Source organism: Saccoglossus kowalevskii, chromosome 8, assembly GCF_978046115.1.
Source record: "Saccoglossus kowalevskii chromosome 8, keSacKowa6.1, whole genome shotgun sequence".
Lineage (NCBI taxonomy): Eukaryota > Metazoa > Hemichordata > Enteropneusta > Harrimaniidae > Saccoglossus > Saccoglossus kowalevskii.
In genome coordinates, this window is record NC_140648.1 from 25,802,294 (window position 1) to 25,825,904 (window position 23,611).

Genomic DNA, 23,611 nt, shown 5'->3' on the forward strand with positions numbered 1-23,611 from the left:
TATTTCCTGCATTTTGAGGGGCAAATTTTGCTGAAACTAAGGGTTTCAGCTTGATTTTGGAGGGGCGATGCCCCCTCAAAATTTGTTTCGAGGGGGTGGCCGCCCCCTGTGCCACCACAACTGCAAATAGTTCAGTGGTGCTAATTCCAGTGGTTCAAAAAGTGGTCCATTTAGAGCCAACAACATTTAGAGCCGGGTGGTTCCCTAGATTGGGGTCTAGGCCTCTGATTATGAAAAGCAGTAAACAGTTTCCTAATAATAGGACAATTGGCTAGTCATGTACCCAAATACCTCTTAATGGTGGGAGATAAGGCTGGCCTATAGCTAATGATTGCTGCATAGGACAATCCTAACTCGTCAAACAAAGCAGGGTGGCATGGATTCCACTACACCAATCAATGTATGCCCGCACTTGGAATCGTTGGCAGCATTGGTGGAACCCCTATTCGACCTGGCCAGGACATTGGCAGCCTGTTCAGATAAACCTTTCGTCTATGCGAGTGTACTAAGAGCCTCCATGCGTGTAAGTGGTACACTGCTGGGCTCATTAGTAGGTAGTTTAGTTTGCTTAGATCAAGACAGGACGCCAGCACCTGAAGCTTTTGGAACTACAAACACATGTGAGTAGAAGCCCGGACTTGTTGCTGGGTCTTCTACCTTGTGTATTGCGCCCATAAGCAAACTGTCTATCTCTTGTTGGATTGCCATCGCTTTGAGGGGATCCCCTTGCAGCAACCTAATAGGGGAGATGTCGACAGGAGAAGCAGAGATAGCAGCAGAATTGTAACTGTGTATCAGCACCTGTCCAGTGTCCAGGGGTCGGTTACCCGCTGCTTCCAAGCAATCTGTGTGTGTAACAGGGATATGTGGCCACAGGTTCGGCGATTCTACATTGTAAGAAATCTCTCTTCCGCCCTGCCCTTGCCTTCCCCAGAAGAGTAGGGTGCTTGCCATCTGGCTGCTTCTGGCAAGTAGGTGCCAACTTTGGCCATTGTGCTTTCTCCGCGAAAGCTTGGGATCCCATCCGTCTGTACCATCTGGTCGGTGGCTTCCCGAAACTCTGAGACTGCACCCTCCATCTCACCGTCAAAGAGGGTGGACGAGGTCCAGTCTGTGTAACTAAGGCAGTACCGCACACCGTGACTCAGTTTGCCTGCGAAAACACAAGAGGCCAAAACAGCCTCCTGCTGCACAGAGCTAGCCCCTGCCAAGAGAGCCAGATGACACTGTAGGACATCACACATATCAGATATCCTGGAGTCCTGGACACACACCGTAATGCGTTCCAGTGTGCTGGTCACAAACTCCAAAAAATTAATTGGGTGCAACTCTGCTCTCAGGGCGTGGTGGACAGTTTTTGACTGAGATGTCGAGAAACTCCATGGAACATGGCCTTCCCCCCTTATCTGTCCCACCGAACAAAAATGTGTGGTATATGGGTCAGGGAAAGAACCAAGAGATCAGGTTGGGCGTGAGGTTCAGCTCCAGGCTCTATGCTCTGCTGGTTCCGTTACCAGACGCCACACCGATTGGATAGAGCTTGCTCCAGCAGAAAAAGTTAGCCACAAATTTACCCCAACATGGAGTCTTAGGTATATACTTTTCTGCATGGGACCAATTTTCACCCATCAACACAGTCTGTGCATCCTCCACCATGTTCAGCAGTCAGATATCGCCGAAACCTCTGATAGCCGGGTTGGTCTCCTCTGGGAATGCCTACGGGTCATTGAAGGGGAGTGACCCACAGAGGAGGCAGTGTCCTGGGAAAGGTCCCTGGTACTGCCTCCGACAGACAATCCCTGACTGGTAGAATGCAAGGGAGGGACGAGACCAACATCCTGCCTTGCTTGGTCCAAATCATAGGCCTGCCCAGCACCCGAGGTACTGGTAGTTGAACGGGATGACTTCCCACTCATACAAGCACTATTCTCACTCACACCCCCAGGGCCACCAGAACTGGCAGCGAGGTGAGCCCAAGCAACACGGTCAGCCTCAGCAATACAAATGTGCTGATCCCAGGTCTTGGCATCCCAATTTGAACACATGTCCTTGTGGCAAAAAAAAACAGACCCTGTACACATTCCAAACAAAGATGACATCTACTATGGGGGTTCCAACCCGGGAGGTCCTGGTGGCAATTCCTGAAAGGCTGAGGGGACTTTAGGGATGAAACCAGAGGAGGTGAGAAGCCCTTCTTGGAGTGCTTCCTTTTCTTCTTGTTGGCCATTTGTAGCTACACTAAGAAATGAACTAGGCAAGCACGAGTCGTATGAAATTACAGTTGAAATTGACACAATGAAACCCTACAAAAGTAGCCATATGCGTCACCACAGCTTTTTTTGTGTGCGGTACAAAAAGACGTGGGTCCCTAATAAGAAAAATGTTATCCTACCAGACACCATGTATTACCAATAGGCACAGAATGGAGTACCTCAGAAAACTAAGCTGAGAAAAACTGCCGACTGAATCGCACTGTTTTGCTTGCGATGCACACTCAGTGCAGAGAAAACAGAGTGAATAAGATGGCCGCTGAGACCTCGGTCATGTGTTACCTGCATTGAAGAAAATCTACGAGGTCATGGGGCTTCCCCTGACCTAGATTTCTCTCTCAGTCATTGGCTGAATCGCAGATTAAGGCCTACAGTTCAAAATAGTCATTTTGACTGACCGGATAATGGGTAATTAAACGTAGTGAATTTAGCTTGCACTGAAGATTTTAAAGGTTTTTTTTTAGGTGCACATCTAAATTTGATTTCAGGATTTTGTTGGAAAAGATTTTGCATGAATAGGAAAAGATTTTCATGAACTGTACAAAATCAAAACCCCTTATGATGCTTACAGAGGAGAGTGAATGGGTTTTCAAGAAATCATACACAGTGCAGCTTTAATGTACAAGATGTTTCAATAGTCGGCTGGACCACCAATATTCCTTTTCTACTGACCCCCATAGCGGTCTTTGTTTTAATATACATTGCAATAAAAATGAAGCTAGACCTCCTCTATAAAGTTTGTGGCAATAGACTGTTTTTATTCATAGATTTGGCATGAGAGTTCCTACATTATTAAATTCCTAACAAGGTACATATATTGTAGGTCAAAGAACTAATCAAAAAGCTGTACACACCCAAATATAAGCTACTACTAATGAGCCAGATTGGTTCAACCTGCAAGAATCGTTTGAATTTACAGTCTACTTAAAATTATTACAAAACTATACAAAAAGAACCAAGATTTTATATTGCTTTTACTTGGATAGATGTCTTATGGAAAATGGAATTAGTTTAGTCAGATCATATTTAGGACCCTCCCCACAAGACTGACAAACAATGTCATGGTCAAATCATGGTCAATAATTTGTTGGCAATGCAGAGGATCTTTTTCTCCTAATAAAATTACGTATGTGCACATTTCTCTGTCTTTAATATGTTTATTAACAGTCTATTCAGAGGTGACTGCATGACTTTCATAGTCAACAAAATGCATTGCCATATTTTTTAAGCAAATTTGAAAACCAATAACCTAAATAAGCACGACTCTTGTCTTAAAAACTAGTAGAAGATTTTCTTTGGTTGACGTAAATTCTGTATCACCCTTTTCTTAGGATGACACAGCCTTACAGTGAAAAAGTTCCAATATCACACAAACTGAGAAAAACAATTTGGAGGCCTGGATCAAAAATGATACAATCATGTCAATGGTCGCAAGATGGTTGAGAAAACTGCTCTACAGTATAAAACTTTCCTTGTAGTTGAAACTAGTCATTGCCATTGCAACCAACAGTCAAGCATAAAACTTGCATTTGCAATGACAAATCTTCAAATATTAACAAATAAAATAAAGCCATTGGGACCTGAATTATTTTTTTTAATACTAAATGTTTGCATTTAAAAAAAATATTTAAAGACTTTAACTGTAATGGTGACAATTTTTTTTAAGTCTGGCTTTCTGCAGCAGCCTTCATTGGAACTGATTTGAAAAACAAAATGTTGAAAACGAAATGCAAGAAGGTTCCATGATGTCCAACCTGGTTCGAGAATGGCAGAAATGGCTTGATTTTGATGAATTTTCAACGCTAAAATAGGCACCTTGAATCTGACTGTAAAATAAATGGATGTGCATCTGTATCACAAGATGCATGTGTTAAGTATTAAAGACTAACAAAAGATCAAGTTAAAGCAAGTATAACATTTGAACTTGACACATACACTAGTTCATTACAACATATTTAAGACTGCTTTTTATTTCATACTCAGCTACGTTGCCTACTAATTTCCACAGTCTCTGGCAGGTTAAGGTTTTCACATTTTATAAACCCTTCATATTTTTTCAAAGGTAACATGGATGCTTACGATACAGAATCAACATGCATGGAACAAAATTGAATTCGACATGGTAAAATATCTGCTGAAAACTGCATATTCCTCCTGACTGGAAGTGAACGAACATTGATTGACACTCCATCCCCACCTCTGTATAATACAGTAGCTAAGCAACCAGAGAACTCTTCTATTGTGAAATATTTAACACTGCAAAGCAGTTTAACATAACTTAAATTAAAAAATAACATAAACCAGGCATGAGTGAAAATTGCTATACCAAGATAGATTTACACTTGATCAGTGTTTGTATATAAATGCTTACATAATTTTAATATTAGAAAAATATATATCTATGATTTTGCAACAATCCATAAGCCTGGCAGAAGTCATTTTATCAAATTTGGCAAAAATTATATAACAATAATAATATAATTAAAAGCTAAAACTCTTTGTGACAATCTAGTGTCAGAAATACAGGAATACAATAGAAGTGAAAAGTCCCAGCACTAAATATTACCACCAAATATGGAACCTAATTTACATAATTGTGACACTTCAATCTAGTGTTAGAACACAAGAAAAATAAGTGAATCACAGGGTCAGAATTGCATGCATTTGCAAATGATACAATGTAAATGTTATCTAAAAGTAATATTCTGGTCTACCATATTTAATTTACTGAACTCTGAAGACGACACACATCTCAGAGCCTTTCCTTAAGTGAACAAAAGCAAAATAAATGTTACCGGTAGGATAGCTAGTCATGCGGTTTGACAAGACAAATAGCAGAGGTGTAGTGTTGAGTCACATGAATCAGGCAAGCTCTGCTTTGACTCTTCAGTTGAAAAAAATAAACCAAGAGCATACAACTAAAAAAATATTGGCTGAAAATGCTCTAATTAGGATAAATTTTGATCAGGAGACTTCAACATTAAAAATTTGAATCTTTTACTATTGGGAAAATCATTTTTTTGCAAAGACCATCTTTGTCAAAAATTCCCTTTTTTTTCTTCTCAAATTTATGAGACAAAGTTTGAAGCAGTGAAAATTCCCTTTTTTTTGGCAGGAAATCAATCATATTCCTCAAATTATCAAGTCAAACCGAAAATTTAAGTTCTCTTTCACAGAAATGAATTTTACTTCAAACTACTAATGTGAATTGGCATGTATATGCATTTTAACAACTGACTGCTGTTTTTATTTTTATTTTTATTTGTGAAAAACACACATTTTGCCAAACAAATATAAATATTTTGCACCTGGTTCTGGAAGTGAAATAACAGACAAACACAAGAATTTTCACTAAACTTTGATTGAATTACACCTCCAGTAACAAGAAGTTATTAATGGTTTTAGTTTTCAGAACCGCAAGGCTTCTTGACACTTTTAAAAAATTTATTTACAATTGTTTCATAGTAATTCTTAGATACTAAAACCCCAAGCAAAACCATAGAATGCCATGTATATAAAGAAAATATCTCATTTATCAGAGAAACTTTAACCTATAGGAAGAATAAAACACCATAACTGCTGTCAATCTGTAAAGTGGAATCAATCAAGTCTCAGATGCAAATAGTGTAAAATGCCTAATTTTCGTGATTAGATTTTACGGATTTCGCAAAGACAAAATTATGCTAAAGTCGCTGACATTCAGTGGTGTAGAACCCAAGAGAAATTTTCACTGCTACAAAGTATCATGATTTTCACTGGTTCGCAAAAGACAAATTTGTTTATCGATGTTATTGAGCCTAGGTAATTTAATACATTACTACACAGCCTTCACATCAAGTATCTATCAACACAATAAAAAGATTAACCACATGCGTTTTAAGTACGTTTGTAACTGTGTCTATCAACAGACTTATGACACAATTTGGAAAAAGTAAGAATAATCTGCTGATAGAACCCCAAGACAATAGAATCAATTCATGCATGGTATATAATATAATGGAAAATAATTCAGACACATGCAATCCACACATCATAGTGATCATCCTCAAATACAGCAGAAAGTAACTGCTTGACTCAGAATATATTACAATGCTGTTTATACTATCAGAATTTTAAAGAGAATAATTTTGATGTGTGCTAATTCTATTTACAAAGCCACTGCAGTTTACTCAGGCAAGCTAATTTATTAATCTTTGTATAGGGTTTCCTACAAGTTTCACCATATGAAATTTGGAAATTTTTTAAGAATCCTTTAAGACTATATTTATAGAAATTTATGACTTATTTTTGATAGATGTCTACACTGTGCTGAAGTCGTCAGATATCATATGTTACTATTGTAAAAACGTGACTTTTTTAAGGATCTACAGGAACTCAGTTGTAAAACCTACCTCCACCCCATTTCAAAGCAATCATCAATATGGTCACGTGTTCCAACAGGTGGGATAATCATTTTTTTTTTTTATAAATAATTTATCTTACAAAATTCAAGGTTTGACACAATACAGCATTGCTATTTTCTCCCTTAACCCAGTTTAATTAATAATCACTAATTCTAATCAAATTTGCATGATTTTTAGATTTCAAATCTCATTTTCAGTTTCAACTCCTCCAAGCTTGCCAGCAAATTGCAGGTCAAATCAAACTCACACAATGTCTACCATACCCCATTACCTTTCTGTAATCTTGCACTAAAACCAAATAAAGAACAGTATGTGTGCACTCATAATATTAATTAAAATCCATTCAAAAAATGGAGTCATGACTGATCTGAACATTGGGATAAGTTAATATACATAAGAATTAAAAACAAAGATGGGCAAAAGAGAAAGAGAGAAACAGACAGACAGAAGGTGTTGCTCTCTCACTGGCAAATAGAGAGGGCTTGTGTTAAACTCTGGTGCTATTTAACAATATCTTACACATTTTCTTTGTTCATTTTTACATTAGTAATGATTTCAAATGTTCCCCCAAATAAAAGAAATCATTTCAGTGTACAGGACCAATTCTGACTGAATAAGACATAAATCTTGCATGAAAACTCAGTCCAGAGTGGAATCTAGTGGAGTGAAGTTGGTACACCAGAGACTAAAAATACTTGCATATAACAGTATTCTTTTGATATATTTTGTAATGTATTACGGCTGGTGTAGTGGACCGACATACGGAGCAGGGAACATTCCTGTTACACCGTGACACTGTCCTTTCCACCAATTTGGATCTGACTTATCAAGAACTGTGATAATATCTCCACGACGGAATCTCAACTCTCCTTCTTCCTGGGGGTCAAAGTCGAACATTGCTTGCACCGTATTTTGTTCCTGTAACAAAGAGTTAAGAATTATGTTAATAAAAGATGCACAATACAGAAAACATTACCCATGAGGTGTCACTCTAAATTTTATTACATGCTGCAGTGAACAAAGATGCTCAAACGAATTTTAGCTTGGATGCAGGAAAGTTCTGATGCAATTATTTTATTGACCAAGTATTTTTATTTTCTTATACTGAAAACTTGGATTGAAAAAAAAATTGGAAAAAACACAATCTCATTAAAATCTGTCATCAGAACTGCACATGTACATATCCTGCAGCTCATTTCTTGTTGTCCTGTTCTCTGGTTGGCATTTACCTACATCGGGCACACATTACGCTATACACAGATCAAAACATAAACATTGCTCAAGAATGTATTTCATTGATTGGTACAAGAATAACTTTAAGTATGTCACATAATTCTGACATTTGTACAAGGTACTAACTAGTCTGTAAACGTGCAACCGACTTTCAGCAGATATCTAAACACTGGCAGCTATCAATATGTAAAAGAATTGTTGAAGTGCAAGCCCTCTTTCCGCAGTTCTGATGACTTTATGAAAGTGTTGCTTTAAAGACATGGCCCGATTTAGGAAAACTGATGCAAACCTCTAACTACATAGATCTACTACATGCATCTTCAGTCTTACAAACTGTTCATAGAACAACATCACCAGATTTAATTAAGACATGATCTAACTGGTTGATAAGACATGAGAGACAGTTGAGTTGGCCAAATTCTGAGGAGTGTACACCATGTGACCATGAACTGGTGAACATGGAATGAGCAAGCAGAGCCTCTATCTACATTAGATTTCAATCAGATTCAAAACAAATTAACTTTAAAAACATCCAAACTAAAACTGTTAAAAGTTGTGAAAATATTGATTTACCTGCTTGACCATATCTACAAGATAAATAGTTTGTGTTCTACTGACTGACGATGATCTATGATATTCCACCAATTCATTAAGCGAGTTGAACTTCACCACCCAAAGGAAGTATTTTCCAGCACCGTCACGAAGGACTTTAAAATGCTGTACTTCATCTTTAAATCTACAAAAGAACAAATATTTCTAAGCAATACACCTTCTGCACAACCTCTTTAGGTCCTACATCCTGGTACTTTCTGGGTAGAATGTTGTCCTATAACAGCAATGATTTCCAATATTATATAGAAATTTTCGCCATGTTTAACAGATTTTAAATTTAAATAAAACTGCTCGCATTTTTTAGATAAGTAATTAAGAAACTCTCATTATCGTACTTATCCGGGTAAGAGCCCATGCCTGGACAAACGCCCACCCCCCACTTTTGACACAATAAAGAAGTTGAGGTCATATCCGGGCACACGCCCAGGGGGTCTTTTTCTATATACACAAAACAAAAAACAAAAAAACTATTTTCTATTCGTTGACTGTGGTTGTATTAACAGTTGACTTTCTTGAAGTCTGTCGTGATACTTATAAAAATTGTTAATTGCGTAAAACAAGGGGTGAAAGCAAAATAGCTGTGACAGCTTTCTGCCTTCAGGGCAGCGCTTTCACCGTTGATTTTTTTCAGAATCATAACAGTCAGCAAGTCTATAAAAATAAATATTAAAGCAGAAACGGTAGTTCTCTTTTTGAAATATGTCATGGCCCTAAAAAGGGCCGGCTGTTTGGTTTTTGCTTCCTTAGAAACGATTCAAGCAAATCGTATAAGGAGAGCCGCTAAGCAAGTGTTGCACTCGTTCAGCTTTAGCGTCGACGACAATGAAAACAATGCTGCAATATTGTAGCAACCCGTACCTGGGAGAATGGTTGAAATGACGTTATTTTGGCTTTATAAATATATTGTAGCAGCTTGCGAATCCATAACTGGGGCCAGCAATTTTGCAATGTCACGCCGAAGACTGCCAACTTTTTTACCATCTTTTATCACCGCTATTGCATTTCTGTCATGAAAACTATTCTTCTGTCGTTGGATAGATATAGTGAGACATTCCAACGGCCGAAACTTGCTGAATGATAACTTTCATCGTGATTAATAAGCGTCAAGTCTGATAAGACAGCAATGTCACGATTTGACCTGCATGATGAAATACTAGTAGTGATGTCATTCTTAGCCAATCAGTAAAGCAGATGCATAAAGGTCAAAGATGATTGCTAGACTGTAAACAAAAGCATCGCAGCAAAGCGACCCCATTTTTCTTGTCTCTTTATTATGATTAGACATGAATAAAAAGTGCCAAGCTGACAGACTGCGAAATCCGTGGATTAAAAGTGCTAAGTCCAAATTGTGTGGGACGATATTGACGAACTTCAGGAATAAGTTGTAGGGATTTTGTTCGACATTTGAGGGTTTTGAGTTTGACGAAGATGGCAATGAACGTACAAATAAAGATCTGAGAAGTTTTTTCAAACAGCTATGAATTTTTATAATTTTTACTGTGTAAATTTGTAAATTATTATTGATGTTGTATGACGGTTGATTCGTAATTTGTCGAGACCGGAAATCATTTTACGCAGTTCGACCCCTGACATTTTAATTCATTTTGAGTTCACGCGTGTTTGTCGGCTGGAAAATCCTAATTCAAATGATTTCTCACTGTCGATTTTTATTATTTCTGGTTTATTTGTCACATTATAAGCAGTACATTATTTTTGTTTTACTTCTAGTGTTGCATATTGTTCATTTATTTTCGTTGCATGTTTTCATTTGCCCACTGTCCCTGTGATAGAGGGACTGTGATTTGCCGTTCTATTCCCTGCCGCAGTTCGATCTGCGTGTTGTCAATTTTTGCGAATTTTCGTTTTTTTTTGCCGGGGATCTCCTGGCAAACGCCCACCCCTTCTTTTTGGCAATTTTCCATGCTCAGGACCCTGGGCTTATACCCGGATAAATACGGTAATAACAAATTTGTAACCCCATGCATAAGGGCTGTTCCATTCACTCCTTTGGTAACACAATTTCCTAGTAGTTATTTATCCAAAAAAATGTTTCATGAATAAAAATTGTAAAAGGACTAAATCCTTTTTCTATTCTCTATATTCTCTTCTTCTTGGAAAAGACAAAACACAACCTAGAGGATGTCACTTTCAGAGAGTTCAGTTAATGTAAATTGAAATATTTGAAAATGTGATGCATTTAAGTCTGGGCGAAAATAAAGAAAAGTCTTTAAAGTCAACTTCAACAATGCCGTCAACAATAAAGCACTGTTGATATACCGTACTCGACCGCGTTAGCGCCCAGGGGCCTCAACCCAGAAAATCACGATTTTGTAGGGGTGGGCGCGCTTACCCGCTTATTAAAGCAGAAACGGTAGTTCGCTTTTTGAAATATGTCATGGCCCTAAAAAAAGGGCCGGCCGTTTGGTTTTTGCTTCCTTAGAAACGATTCAAGCAAATCGTATAAGGAGAGCCGCTAAGCAAGTGTTGCACTCGTTCGGCTTTAGCGTCGACGACAATGAAAACAATGCTGCAATATTGTAGCAACCCGTACCTGGGAGAATGGTTGAAATCACGTTATTTTGGCTTTATAAATATATTGTAGCAGCTTGCGAATCCATAACTGGGGCCAGCAATTTTGCAATGTCACGCTGAAGACTGCCAACTTTTTTACCATCTTTTATCACCGCTTTTGCATTTCTGTCATGAAAACTATTCTTCTGTCGTTGGATGAAAAAAACTTCCTATTTCAAGTCCACCGCGATATCCATATAGTGAGACATTCCAACGGTCGAAACTTGCTGAATGATAACTTTCACCGTGATTAATAAGCGTCAAGTCTGATAAGACAGCAATGTCACGATTTGACCTGCATGATGAAATACTAGTAGTGATGTCATTCTCAGCCAATCAGTAAAGCAGATGCATAAAGGTCAAAGATGATTGCTATACTGTAAACAAAAGCATCGCAGCAGAGCGACCCCATTTTTCTTGTCTCTTTATTATGATTAGACATGAATAACAAGCAGCCTATCGGCTGAGATAGCTCCGCTGTTAGAAATGCACATTTCAATTAAAGAACTGAAGACATCATCAGAAAATGAACAATATGTATAGTATCAAAGCAATCGGACTTACAGTTTTTAACAAGAAGTCGAAAATATCACTTTTTACCAAAAATGACCAAAATATTCACCAAAATTAGAGAATTGAAGATATCATCACGAAATGAACAAATCTGAGAAAGGTCTATATGTAGTATTTATATATGTAATATCAAAGCAATTGAACTTTTGGTTTTTAACAAGAAGTCGAAAATATCACTTTTTACCAAAAAATGACAAAAATATTCACCAAAATTATAGAATCCAAGATATCATCATGAAATGAACAAATCTGAGAAAGGTCTACATGTAGTATCTAAATATGTAATATCAAAGCAATTGAACTATTGGTTTTTAACAAGAAGTCGAAAATATCACTTTTTACCAAAATGACAAAAATATTCACCAAAATTAGAGAATTAAAGATATCATTACAAAATGAACAAATCTGAGAGAGGTCCACATGTAGTACCTATACATGTAATATCAAAGCAATTGCACTTGCGGTTTTCAACAAGAAGTCGAAAATATCACTTTTTACTAAAAATGACAAAAATATTCACCAAAATTTGAGAATTGAAGATATCATCATGAAATGAACAAATCTGAGAGAGGTCTACCCAAGGTACATATACACCAAGTATCAAAGCATTTAGGCTTGTAGTTTTCAAGAAGAAGTCGAAAAAGTAAAACATTGACACGGACGACGACGACGGACAATCACTCATATGATAAGCTCCGCTCGACAAAGTCGACAGCAGAGCTAAAAAGTAAAACATTGACACGGACGACGGACAATCACTCATATGATAAGCTCCGCTCGACAAAGTCGACAGCGGAGCTAAAAAGTGCCAAGCTGACAGACTGCGAAATCTGTGGATTAAAAGTGCTAAGTCCAAATTGTGTGGGACAATATTGACGAACTTCAGGAATAAGTTGTAGGAATTTTGTTCGACGGCTACAGTGACGCCGACTTGGACATTTGAGGGTTTTTAGTTTGACGAAGATGGCAATGAACGTACAAATAAAGATCTGAGAAGTTTTTTCAAACAGCTATGAATTTTTATAATTTTTACTATGTAAATTTGTAAATTATTATTGATGTTGTATGACGGTTGATTCGTAATTTGTTGAGACCGGAAATCATTTTACGCAGTTCGACCCCTGACATTTTAATTTATTTTGAGTTCACGCGTATTGGGCGTGTTTGTGTTTGCGGGAAAATCCTAATTCAAATGATTTCTCACTGTCGATTTTTATTATTTAGGGTTTATTTGTCACATTATAAGCAGTACATTATTTTTGTTTTACTTCTAGTGTTGCATATTGTTCATTTATTTTCGTTGCATGTTTTCATTTGCCCACTGTCCCTGTGATAGAGGGACTGTGATTTGCCGTTCTATTCCCTGCCGCAGTTCGATCTGCGTGTTGTCAATTTTTGCGAATTTTCGTTTTTTTTTGCCGGGGATCTCCTGGCAAACGCCCACCCCTTCTTTTTGGCAATTTTCCATGCTCAGGACCCTGGGCTTATACCCGGATAAATACGGTAATAACAAATTTGTAACCCCATGCATAAGGGCTGTTCCATTCACTCCTTTGGTAACACAATTTCCTAGTAGTTATTTATCCAAAAAAATGTTTCATGAATAAAAATTGTAAAAGGACTAAATCCTTTTTCTATTCTCTATATTCTCTTCTTCTTGGAAAAGACAAAACACAACCTAGAGGATGTCACTTTCAGAGAGTTCAGTTAATGTAAATTGAAATATTTGAAAATGTGATGCATTTAAGTCTGGGCCAAAATAAAGAAAAGTCTTTAAAGTCAACTTCAACAATGCCGTCAACAATAAAGCACTGTTGATATACCGTACTCGACCGCGTTAGCGCCCAGGGGCCTCAACCCAGAAAATCACGATTTTGTAGGGGTGTGCGCGCTTACCCGAGCACCCCCCTCGAAAAAAAGTGCAAATGAAAATTTTGATTCATCAAGTGACAGATTACGTCTTTGAGGGAAAATCAAATTAATAAATTAGTTGCGTCGTCATTGATTTTCACAATGAAGAAACAGAAATGATCACAAAAAATACGCACATTTTATTACAATATTAATTACGTACCACCATAATTTACGGAATTAAAAACATTTGAGTCTGTTGGAACACAGTCGAAGTCAAAATTGTCATATTATTTCCACTGACGAAGTTGTTGGATCGTACGCAAACTCTCGATGAAAATCACTTTCCGCCATGATGCAATTGCAGATTTGACCTACAGCAGCGTCCTTTGACCTAATGGGTCAAGTTGGTTATTAACTAATCAGAATGCTGTGTTGTACTGATGCAATTCTTCGGAAATTCCCGAAGACTTTCCGGTAACGCAATGCGGAAGTGAATTATTGATGTCGAAGTACAATCTGTTGGAATTGATTTCAGCGAATAAACAACATGGTTTTTCCAAAAAACTAGTAACTAGCCATTTTTGAGAGGTAAACTGAATATGGCATGAAATATTTATCGCATTTTACTTGTATTAACAGGTCATTGTCGAAGCGTAGTTTACGCACGGTTACAGTGTTCTACGAATTCACAACATGTTCACAGCGATCGATATCCACGCTGTATCATATAAAAACAATTACCATGATTCGTTACGCAAGATCAAGTTTTAAATTAGTTACATTTTGAAGGGGTGGGGGCTTTGACGAATGTGACTCCAAATATAAAAATTGCACAAAAGTGGGCGGTGGGCGCTTGCTCGGGCATGGGCGCTAACGCGGTCGAGTACGGTAGTACTGTAAAATGACTAATTTTCACTGGGTTTAAATTTTGTTGATTTACCATTTCAGGCATATTCAGTGGGTTTTAAATTCACGGATAAACATTTAGATAATGTGTTCTATGCTAATTTTACATTTTCACTGGGTTTTAATTTAGCGCATTTTCCAGTCAGCAAAATAAGCTATCAGGGATTGCGTTAACGCGGAATTACGCGTCCGGGAAGCATAGTTTTTCTGTGGGACGCATGAATTTTTCAACTGGTGAGTCCCTGGGACGCATCCGGTGAGCACACGTCTCGGTCGTATTATGATAGGTCTAAAGGCATTGTGTGCGTTTGTGATGCCATTGTCCCGCATACAAAGTTCATAGAGCTTTTAAATTCACGTACAATACTGTGCCATTGTCTTCAAAAACACCTATTAGCATCTACATTTCACAATGGAAAGTGTGAAGTCCCGTCTGAAGTACGGCGAGACAGTCAATACTGAGACCTGCTAATTTAACCGCCTAAAACTTACAATGTCACCCAGGGTAATTTTTCTCCAAAAAATTACTTTAACGAACCTGGTACGTGAAATAAACTTTATTTTCCTAATTTAATTGGTAACGAAATTATATTCTAAACAAAGTAAACACGATCACAACTGCCGAGCAACAAATGATCACGGTTGCGCAATCCAGTCATGTTGAGTTTCACAATTGTTGATTATTACTCAGTAGTGATTATAATAAAGTTTTAAAAAAACAAATTTGTTGAATTGTAATGAAATGCAAATAAAATTCGACTTCGTTTCGTCGTAAGCAAATAATTCCGGTCGCAAATTAACGCTCGATGCTGTCGAGTATCTGCCATGTTCCTTGTCTTGCATGGTTGACCTAATAGATCAAATCTCCAATTAACCAATAAAAATGCTGGATAACGCCAACGTGTTCAAATTACCATAGTTCATTTAAATATGTTAATGTTATTTAACATGGTTGACCTAATAGGTCAAATCTCCAATTAACCAATAAAAATGCTGGATAACGCCAACGTGTTCAAATTACCATAGTTCATTTAAATATGTTAATGTTATTTAACACAACGCGGAAGCGATTTGCCGATGTTGCAGTACGATCATTTGGCTTGGATTTTTACGGGAAAACGGCATGATTTTTTTTTTCAAATCAAAAAATAGTTGTTTTCAAAAGATAAACTAAGCGTTTGAAGACTAATTTAACAATTTTCAGTGACAACAACTCGAACCGAAACGAAGTTTGCGCACTCACGCTAGTCACAAAAAACGTACTCTTGAAATTGAATAAAAACTTAAACTCTATTTTAGGCGTCAGGAAAGATTGAAATGTCCGAAAAATGACGGCAAAATATTTAAATAACAAATATTAAACAAAATCTGCCGAAAAATCGCCGATTTCTTGGTCCCATTTAATTTTTTTTAAAAACCATAACTGCCCAGATGCGAATTTACTTCAGAATCTGGTACTACTGAGTACTAGTATGTACAAATTTTTGGTGTATTGTTTTATGGGGGCAATATTAATCGAAACAATGAACTATTTAATTATATAATACAAGTGACTTTGGGGGGGGGGGGAATCACTTTTCTAGAAGCCATGGATCGATTCGTTATTTGCAAGATCGCCTCCCCGGCAGGTTCCATGTGGCAATGCCTTTTCTTGACAGAATCGTATTAAGTCTATAAAGTTAAGTCTGACACCAGCTCATTTATCTTGGCTTATGAAGAACTTGAAGGTAAACCCAGTAATGATTTAAAATTTTCACAAGCAGCATTACATTTTAATAACAGTAAAAATAGAAGTAAACCATGTAAATAATGCAGATTGCTGACATGTAAAGGCTGGAATGAACATGTAAATAAAGTACAATATAAATGTGATTAATGCCTGTTTATGTTTATTGTGTAATAGTTCGTGCAAAAAACTATTTTAGAAAAATAAAGTGCGGTAGCGGCAGGAACCCCACATATTTTTAAGGGACCCACACATTTTATAAGGGGTGGGTCCCAGGGACTCCACATTATCGAACACTAATGCAACCCCTGAGCTATATTAAAACCCAGTGAATAATTAACCTCTTTACAGTACATCAGGGCTATTTTGAAAATGAAATACAAAGTGAATTTACAGAAATAAATGTATGGCCAGAACAATGGGTTATGGAATGAAAAGTAGCATAATCATTTACTTACTTAACAGACAGTGAAAAGTCCCCTGGTGCACTCTCACTTTCTCGAATTAAAAAAGCACCATCATGTGGTTGTAGTTGTAGTAGTTCTTCTGCTTTTGCTCTGCTAATTTTACCATGAAACCAACTGTAAGAAAATTAAATATGGTTATATAGTTTGTAAGATAAATTGTACTCGCTGCCGAATTTGAGTGTGAGCAGGTAAAACTATAATGGCCTGGGCAAGATTTAACTTTGAAGAAAATACTTGCTCTTACTACCATATGTGAGCAGGAACACATCAGAAAAGGGAATGATGCTATTACCTTGTTTACATGACAGTATTTTATTGGAGCCCAATAGCTCAAGCAGTCTCAAGCCAGGAAAAATGACCATGTAAATGTGTTCAGCTCGAGTCAAGTACATCTCCAATAAACTTTTGTAGTTGACGGCAATAGGTACATGTATGAGCAGACATAGCTCAACCATGTAAACATGTATTCTAGCTCAGCTGAAGCAAAACAAGGCAAACTTCGGACCACATTTGGCCACAAGTGTATCAATGCACAAGATATAATCTCCCATAAATTGGTGGGAGGAAATGGAATAGTTTGGCTTTGATAAAATGCTGGCTTCTAAACCATTTTGTGGGCAATAAATGGAGTGTGTATGAATCAGTAGAGTACAAGAGATGATATGATATGATATATGAATGGTATGATATGATATATGATATATGATATATGATTTATGATATGATATAAGATATGATATGACAGAGTAAGAAAAGAAAACAACTTCCAGCATAACAAAACTTTCATAACTATAACATGGTATAATGTAAATAAAGTATAGTACAATGTAAATATATTTTGCAAAAATGCTGAGAATGAAAGAATCATTACTACTACTAGAAACAATATTAATAAATAATTCAACCATGCTAAAATCTTCCAACTTTGGGGCATACATGTAGATATACAGGGCTGCAAGGAATCTACATCTATGTACTTTAATTTGACAATTATTACAATATAAAATGTAACGTTTCTCATGGTATGTGAACAGCAGTCAGTCACTAGCCAATGAAGCCACTGATAAAGAATGTTTGCAATGTAGTTTAGTCTACTGTTTTAACAGCATTAACAAAGTTACAGTCACCTTTGAACAGGATGACTACAGTTGGCCTTCGTCATGGTCCCTAGACTGACCTAGCCAAATAACGCTCACCACATGCAAGTACAAAATCCTCAACAGGGACTACAAAAATGCAAATTACCAATAGTAAAAATGCTGAAGTGTGGGACAGGAGCTACATGCTGCTATGGGAGTGAACAATACACAAGTATATTGATATTACTGGTACCATAGTATAAGAGCATCTACAGGAATGCATGAATGCCTATAGTGATGTTAGATTACCCAGTAACGAGAAAATGTTTTTACAGCAGAATATAATAAACATGCATTAGGAATAATCTTCATCAATAATTTATTTATGAAAACAAAGTAGGTCATAGCATGGAGGTAAACGACAGTCTTTTATCTCAATGGTCATAGTATTATTATAGAGATTCTATTATGCAGGCTTGTAATATTCACTGCATGTATAAAGTATCTGATTAAAAAGAATGAATTGCAATTTTTATTAAAACAGTACTAAGTGTATTTTAAGTCATATTTTAATAATTCAGTATACCGCATATTTTGCATCTCCAACATAACTAAAAAACCCCAAACCAAAAATCATATTTGTTGTAAATTTACCAGTACTGAAAAATCAAAATATTACTTTTGACCGTACAAATACTTAATAATTTATGTTAAACACGTATATAAGTGGTACATGTATATGCAATTTTTGGATTGTGTGCACTTCTATTGGAGATAATATGGTAAGTGCAACAGATCACCTCCACATTAAGGTATAAATGTAACAGCATTAATCAAACTGTTCCAAGCCTGTACTCATGGACATGTATTTAAAAAAGCAATGACCAATGCATAAGTTATACTTTAACAGGATCCTTGAAGCATACGACAAGGCTTGATACAAGTTTCAAGATAACCACTTTATTCGATACAATACAACAGCAAGCAAGGTTATAAAACAAAGTTAGAAAAGCATGATCATGATCACGAATGCATAGGTTGTTTTATTCGTTTGTTTGAAATTTTTTAGTAGTTTGGTGCAGCAACATTATTCCCAACATTATACACTACACGTACATGTCATAGCACAAGTCGTGTACCTCGACACACAGGAAATATCTTAGCTTCCACCCATAAATAAACATATAAAGATTTTTGAGTAGAAATAAATCAATTTTATAAAACTTTGTGCGTCTTGATCCAATTATTGGTATAACAAGTACCAGTAACATAAGGTTTCACTGATCAGAAATATGAAGGTGAAAAACGAGGAATCAAAGATAAATAAATCCAACTCTTCGTTACAGTTTCCCTTCAGACCAGGGCTTTTTGCAAGCAATCAATAATTCCATCACTTCCTGATGACATGTACATTGAAATGTCAAAGGGCACATTCTCACAATGAATGAATAAATGGGGTGTTGTCTTTGCAAGTGTGAGGTTGTATACTAGTATTTTAGATAATTTTTCAATCAGACGACAATTTTTTTAAAAAAATTTCCCCCTTGTGTTTTGTCATAGATTATTATATACTATGCAGTCCGAAATGGTGACATTTCTAGCAGTGAGAATTTAAAAGTTTACATTTTATTAACTCTATTCATCCTCTCAGCTGACAATGTTACGGTGATCGTAGCGTTACGCATAAGGTATAGATAGATCAATGAAAAATTGCTGCCTTTAGTTTTGAAATGCCGTTGTTAAAAAAAATGTTGTTATTATTTATTTATTAATTTCTTCATATTTTGAGATCTCGCAGACTTTACAAATTTTACCAAAATATGTTTTCCCGATGTCATATGAACTGACAGAAACATGGGCACTAAAACTGACTGTACTTGTTGTACACAAAATAATGATGAACCAGTTACTTACATATATGTACATAACATACAATGGAGTAAAACGATATAAATATATCAGACTATCTCTTCTTTAATTAATTAATTATAGATAGTTCAACTAATTTTTATAACAACAACACAGTATCACAATGCTTGTTTGGGAAACTGATAATTATGCGAATTCGATTGTTATGGTAATTAGCTGTGATGCTTGACATGGAGTCTGGGAGAACAATGGAGTACCCTGGGTGCTATGCCTGACGAGTACCGTATTATGTGTTTTGAATATGTCAATATTTTGTTTCTGCAACACATTACATGCTATTAATGTTTTTTCAACAAATCTGCAAATTGTAGATTTGGTGAATTTTTGCTGTCAACCATCTTGAATCGAATACCGATTCTTAAATGTATCTTATTAATTTGTTTGGTTCAAAAAACAGATTTAAATTCATACTCCAACAATTTTATGGAAAACAAAACACAGAAATCAATATCAAGCGAATATACCGGTATGTACCAAGTTTGATTGAAATGTAATGATTAGTACTTGAAATATAAGCGGAAAAGCCGATATTAACCCCAAACATATCAGGTCTGTGCTTTGTCCTATGACATCTATGTATCAAGTTTCATTGAAATGTGATGATTAGTACTTGAGATATTGACAATTGACTAATCATTATGCAAATTATGTAACTTATATGCATAGATTTTTACCCAAAATTAAACAGGTCTGCGCATTGTCCAAGATCATCTACGTACAAAGTTTCATCAAAATCCATTATGTGGTTCTTTTGATACCAGTGAAAGTCATATAACAGCTAAAAATTGGCAAGATATCATGCAAATTAGGTAACTAATATGCACGAATTTCAACCAAAGACTAATCCAATTTGAACATTAGCCAGAGCATTTATGTACTAAGTTTCATCAAAACCTAATAAGTGGTTCTTTAGATATCAGTGAAAAAAACATGCACACATACAAACAAACATACAGATGCACTAAACTGCCAAGACTCCAATTGTGTGCGTCAAAAAACGGTTGCAAAACTTGACATAAATTATGTCAGCCTAGGAAGTTGCGAGTAGCTACTCGCAAATGCACCTAAAATATATGTCTATGTGAGTACAAACTTGTAAGTATCCGCATTTAGCTTGTAGATTTCAGAAACTGTCGTATTTTGCGAGTAAAAATTGAAGCCCTACACGCAGCTGAAACGTGCCTTGCACGAGTCAGACTAGACGAGATACCGTGCACGATATTTAGGCTTTGAATAATTTACAAAGTACTCGGAAAGTCATAATAAAGAAATAGTAACATTGTAAATATGTTATTGGCAGTTGTTTTGTTCTAGTCAAAATACAGTTTTTTTTTAAATGAATGCCGGTTTTACACTGTCGGCAGCTTTTTGATTGTCAATTAAATAATTCTCATTGGCTAACATGATGGCGTTTTTCAGTGTCAATTAAGCCGTGTTGGAAACATCAATAATCAAAGTCACACTGTCGCATTTTCGGCTCGAACAAGACATGGCGAATAAGCAGATTACTAATTTCATTCAGCCGGTTGGGCATAACAAAATCCCAACAACAAACTCCGGGACATCAGATCCTACATCCTCACATTCAGCCACAAAACGGAAGATGTGGGTGATCTAATACTTATCAGCCTGGAAGGCCCTAGCATGGCCGAATTTGATCCTTCAGGTTCTGTTCCCAGATGGATGCAGGAATCGGTGCGGGCAAGACTATCAAATGTGAAACTGGAGTGGCCTGATAACATCGTACATGCAGTGTTCGACCAGGATAAAAATCAAGACTGTTTGTAACAGAACAGTATCTCTCATTACAGTATGTCATGATTGTAGTTGTATTCGCAAAGATTTGCATAACACATTTTATTTGTTCTACGCATGAAACAATTTTGCTCCTAAAATTTTAGGTTTAGGAGCATTTTGCTCCTAATTTTTTAGTGCTTAAGAGCATTTTGCTCCTTGCCAAAAAGTTAACTTCCTAGGCTGTATGTCAGAAATTCCGTTCACTGTCATTTCGCCAAGTATGACTCTGGTGATCCCAATGAATGATCTCAACACATTGTACCGGATTTCAACATTTGGTTGTGTAATTTTGACAAGTTCATTCAACAATGAACTTGCATTATATTGATTTTTTGAAATAAAGTTACTGTACTTTAAGTTTTTGTGAATGGTCATATTGGGCGTAACTTGATTTACTTTTTGGTGGATGTGTGTACTTTCTAGAAAGCTCCATCAAAGAAACTGTTGTGTGAATTAAATTCTCACTCAACATGCCGATGCTAGATCATATGATGGCAAATGTCTGTGTCGATGAAAAATAATTCTAATTATTTGTGTAAAAAATGTGTATTATATTCACTATCGCAAATTATGATGCTAGGAGGAAGAAGCAAGAAAAAAACAGTCTACTACCAGTATTTCCACAATATGTATACATTCAGAATTTTCAGGACACAAGCAATAAATGACAACTTGGAATATTTATGAAATCTCAATATTTATAAATAATAGTATGTACCAGATACTGAAATAACAGAATAGAGAGGAAAAGTTTTATAATTTCAAATCATTGGACGTGGTCAATTGAGTTGCCAATAACTTGTGTGTCGGACTATACCATTTAGGTGTGGGGGAGATGGCTGCGGGAATGGGTGGTTGAGTGTTCAAAGAAGGGGAGGAGCTAGCTTGCGTTAATCACTGCTGTTCACACTTACTCAAGTACTAATCATTTCAGAGTTTGAATAACAAATCTAAAAGTATGCCTGGTAAAATAAATGAGCATCTTTGCTACTAGGAGTACCCGAGTCGCAGAAGGCCAAAAGACCAATGATGGTAATATGAAAAACTTGCATTTTTATACACCCTTCGAACCAATGGCAATGGAGGTACTACTCCTTCCAACCAATAGTAATTGTTTATTAATGTCTTTGGCGGAATTTCTCCGTGAAAATAACTTGCCTTTTCGGTATGATTGATGGGATTATTTGTTTCTTTGCTTAGAAGTACATGTAACAACATTTGACAAACAATAACAATTTCAATATTTAGTGTTACTATTAGTTGAATTCTTTAAAATAATACATGGCTTCATAAACAGTACCATCGTGATAACAGTAATACGCATGACAGTCAGCCAGCGCAGTAAACATGCACATTACTGACGAGTAACTCGAACAAGACTAATCCGGAAGTAGAGTATGCACTGTAAAGAAAACTTACTCGTGAGGTCTCATTGTGATGTAATTTTTTGGAATAAACCCTTCTCTCCCGTCAAGCTCGGCCTTATACCAGTTTGCATCGTAGTCTATATTTAGCACCTGCACAAAACAATTATAAGACACAAACATAAATAACACCGTCTGGCAAACGTGCGAGCATGCCAATCGTGATGGTAAGTACGAAAGTTCATGATTTCTGTGACAAAAAGAGCAGTATCAAGTGAAAGTACCAGTGGCACTAATGCTACTGTCTGTTAGTTTATCTATCTCACCTTCAAAATGTCACCTCTTTTGAAGCTCAGCTCATCGTCGGCCGAAGCAGTGAAGTCGAATTTTGCGAGTGCTTCCATGTTTTTAAACGTTATGGTTTCCCAGCCTACTGAGGATCCTTGCTCGTAATGACGACTTTTCCGCCAAGAAAAGGTGGGTGGGTTGTCCCGTTGTTTTTCTTCGACTCTTGCGTAATGACAATCAATTGGAGGGTTTAAAAAGACAGATAACAAGCAACGTTCACAATTTTCAAAGGTGGTTGAAGTGTTTCCAGGGTTTGGAGTTAAAATGCTAGTATATTAACCCAAATCGGTTCTCCACGTCCGAACACAAAGTCATTTCCCTGTTTCGTGAGGTATGATCTAGTTATGATATCCGTCCGCCAGCAGGAAGTGGGTGGTTTAAATACAGAAATTAATTAAAATTCACTCTTGGAATTATTAAAAGTACAATACGTAATAGAAGTTAATATTTATTGTTTTCAATTGGCGGCGAGTTCTTGC

The 23,611-nt window shown here is 36.5% G+C and overlaps 1 protein-coding gene across 1 annotated transcript; it reads right to left on the reverse strand.

Moving 5' to 3' along the window:
* Nucleotides 1-4,210: 4,210 nt before the first annotated feature.
* On the reverse strand, nt 4,211-23,466 carry LOC100371410 (growth factor receptor-bound protein 2-like). Its single transcript, XM_006816268.3, has 5 exons — nt 23,111-23,466; nt 22,840-22,937; nt 16,607-16,729; nt 8,480-8,642; nt 4,211-7,591 (listed from the first exon to the last, which is right to left on the reverse strand). The coding sequence occupies exons 1-5, from the start codon at nt 23,186-23,188 to the stop codon at nt 7,409-7,411; spliced, it is 645 nt and encodes a 214-aa protein (XP_006816331.2). The 5' UTR covers nt 23,189-23,466; the 3' UTR covers nt 4,211-7,408.
* Nucleotides 23,467-23,611: the final 145 nt, after the last annotated feature.

Bases quoted from the DNA above. Each gene is read 5' to 3' on its own strand.
- LOC100371410 (XM_006816268.3), bottom strand. From the start codon at position 23,188: ATGGAAGCACTCGCAAAATTCGACTTCACTGCTTCGGCCGACGATGAG. The intron at 22,938-23,110 runs GTGAGATAGATA...TGTTTTGTGCAG, and splicing joins AAAGAGGTGACATTTTGAAG to GTGCTAAATATAGACTACGA. The intron at 16,730-22,839 runs GTAAGTTTTCTT...ATTTTCTTACAG, and splicing joins ATCACAATGAGACCTCACGA to TTGGTTTCATGGTAAAATTA.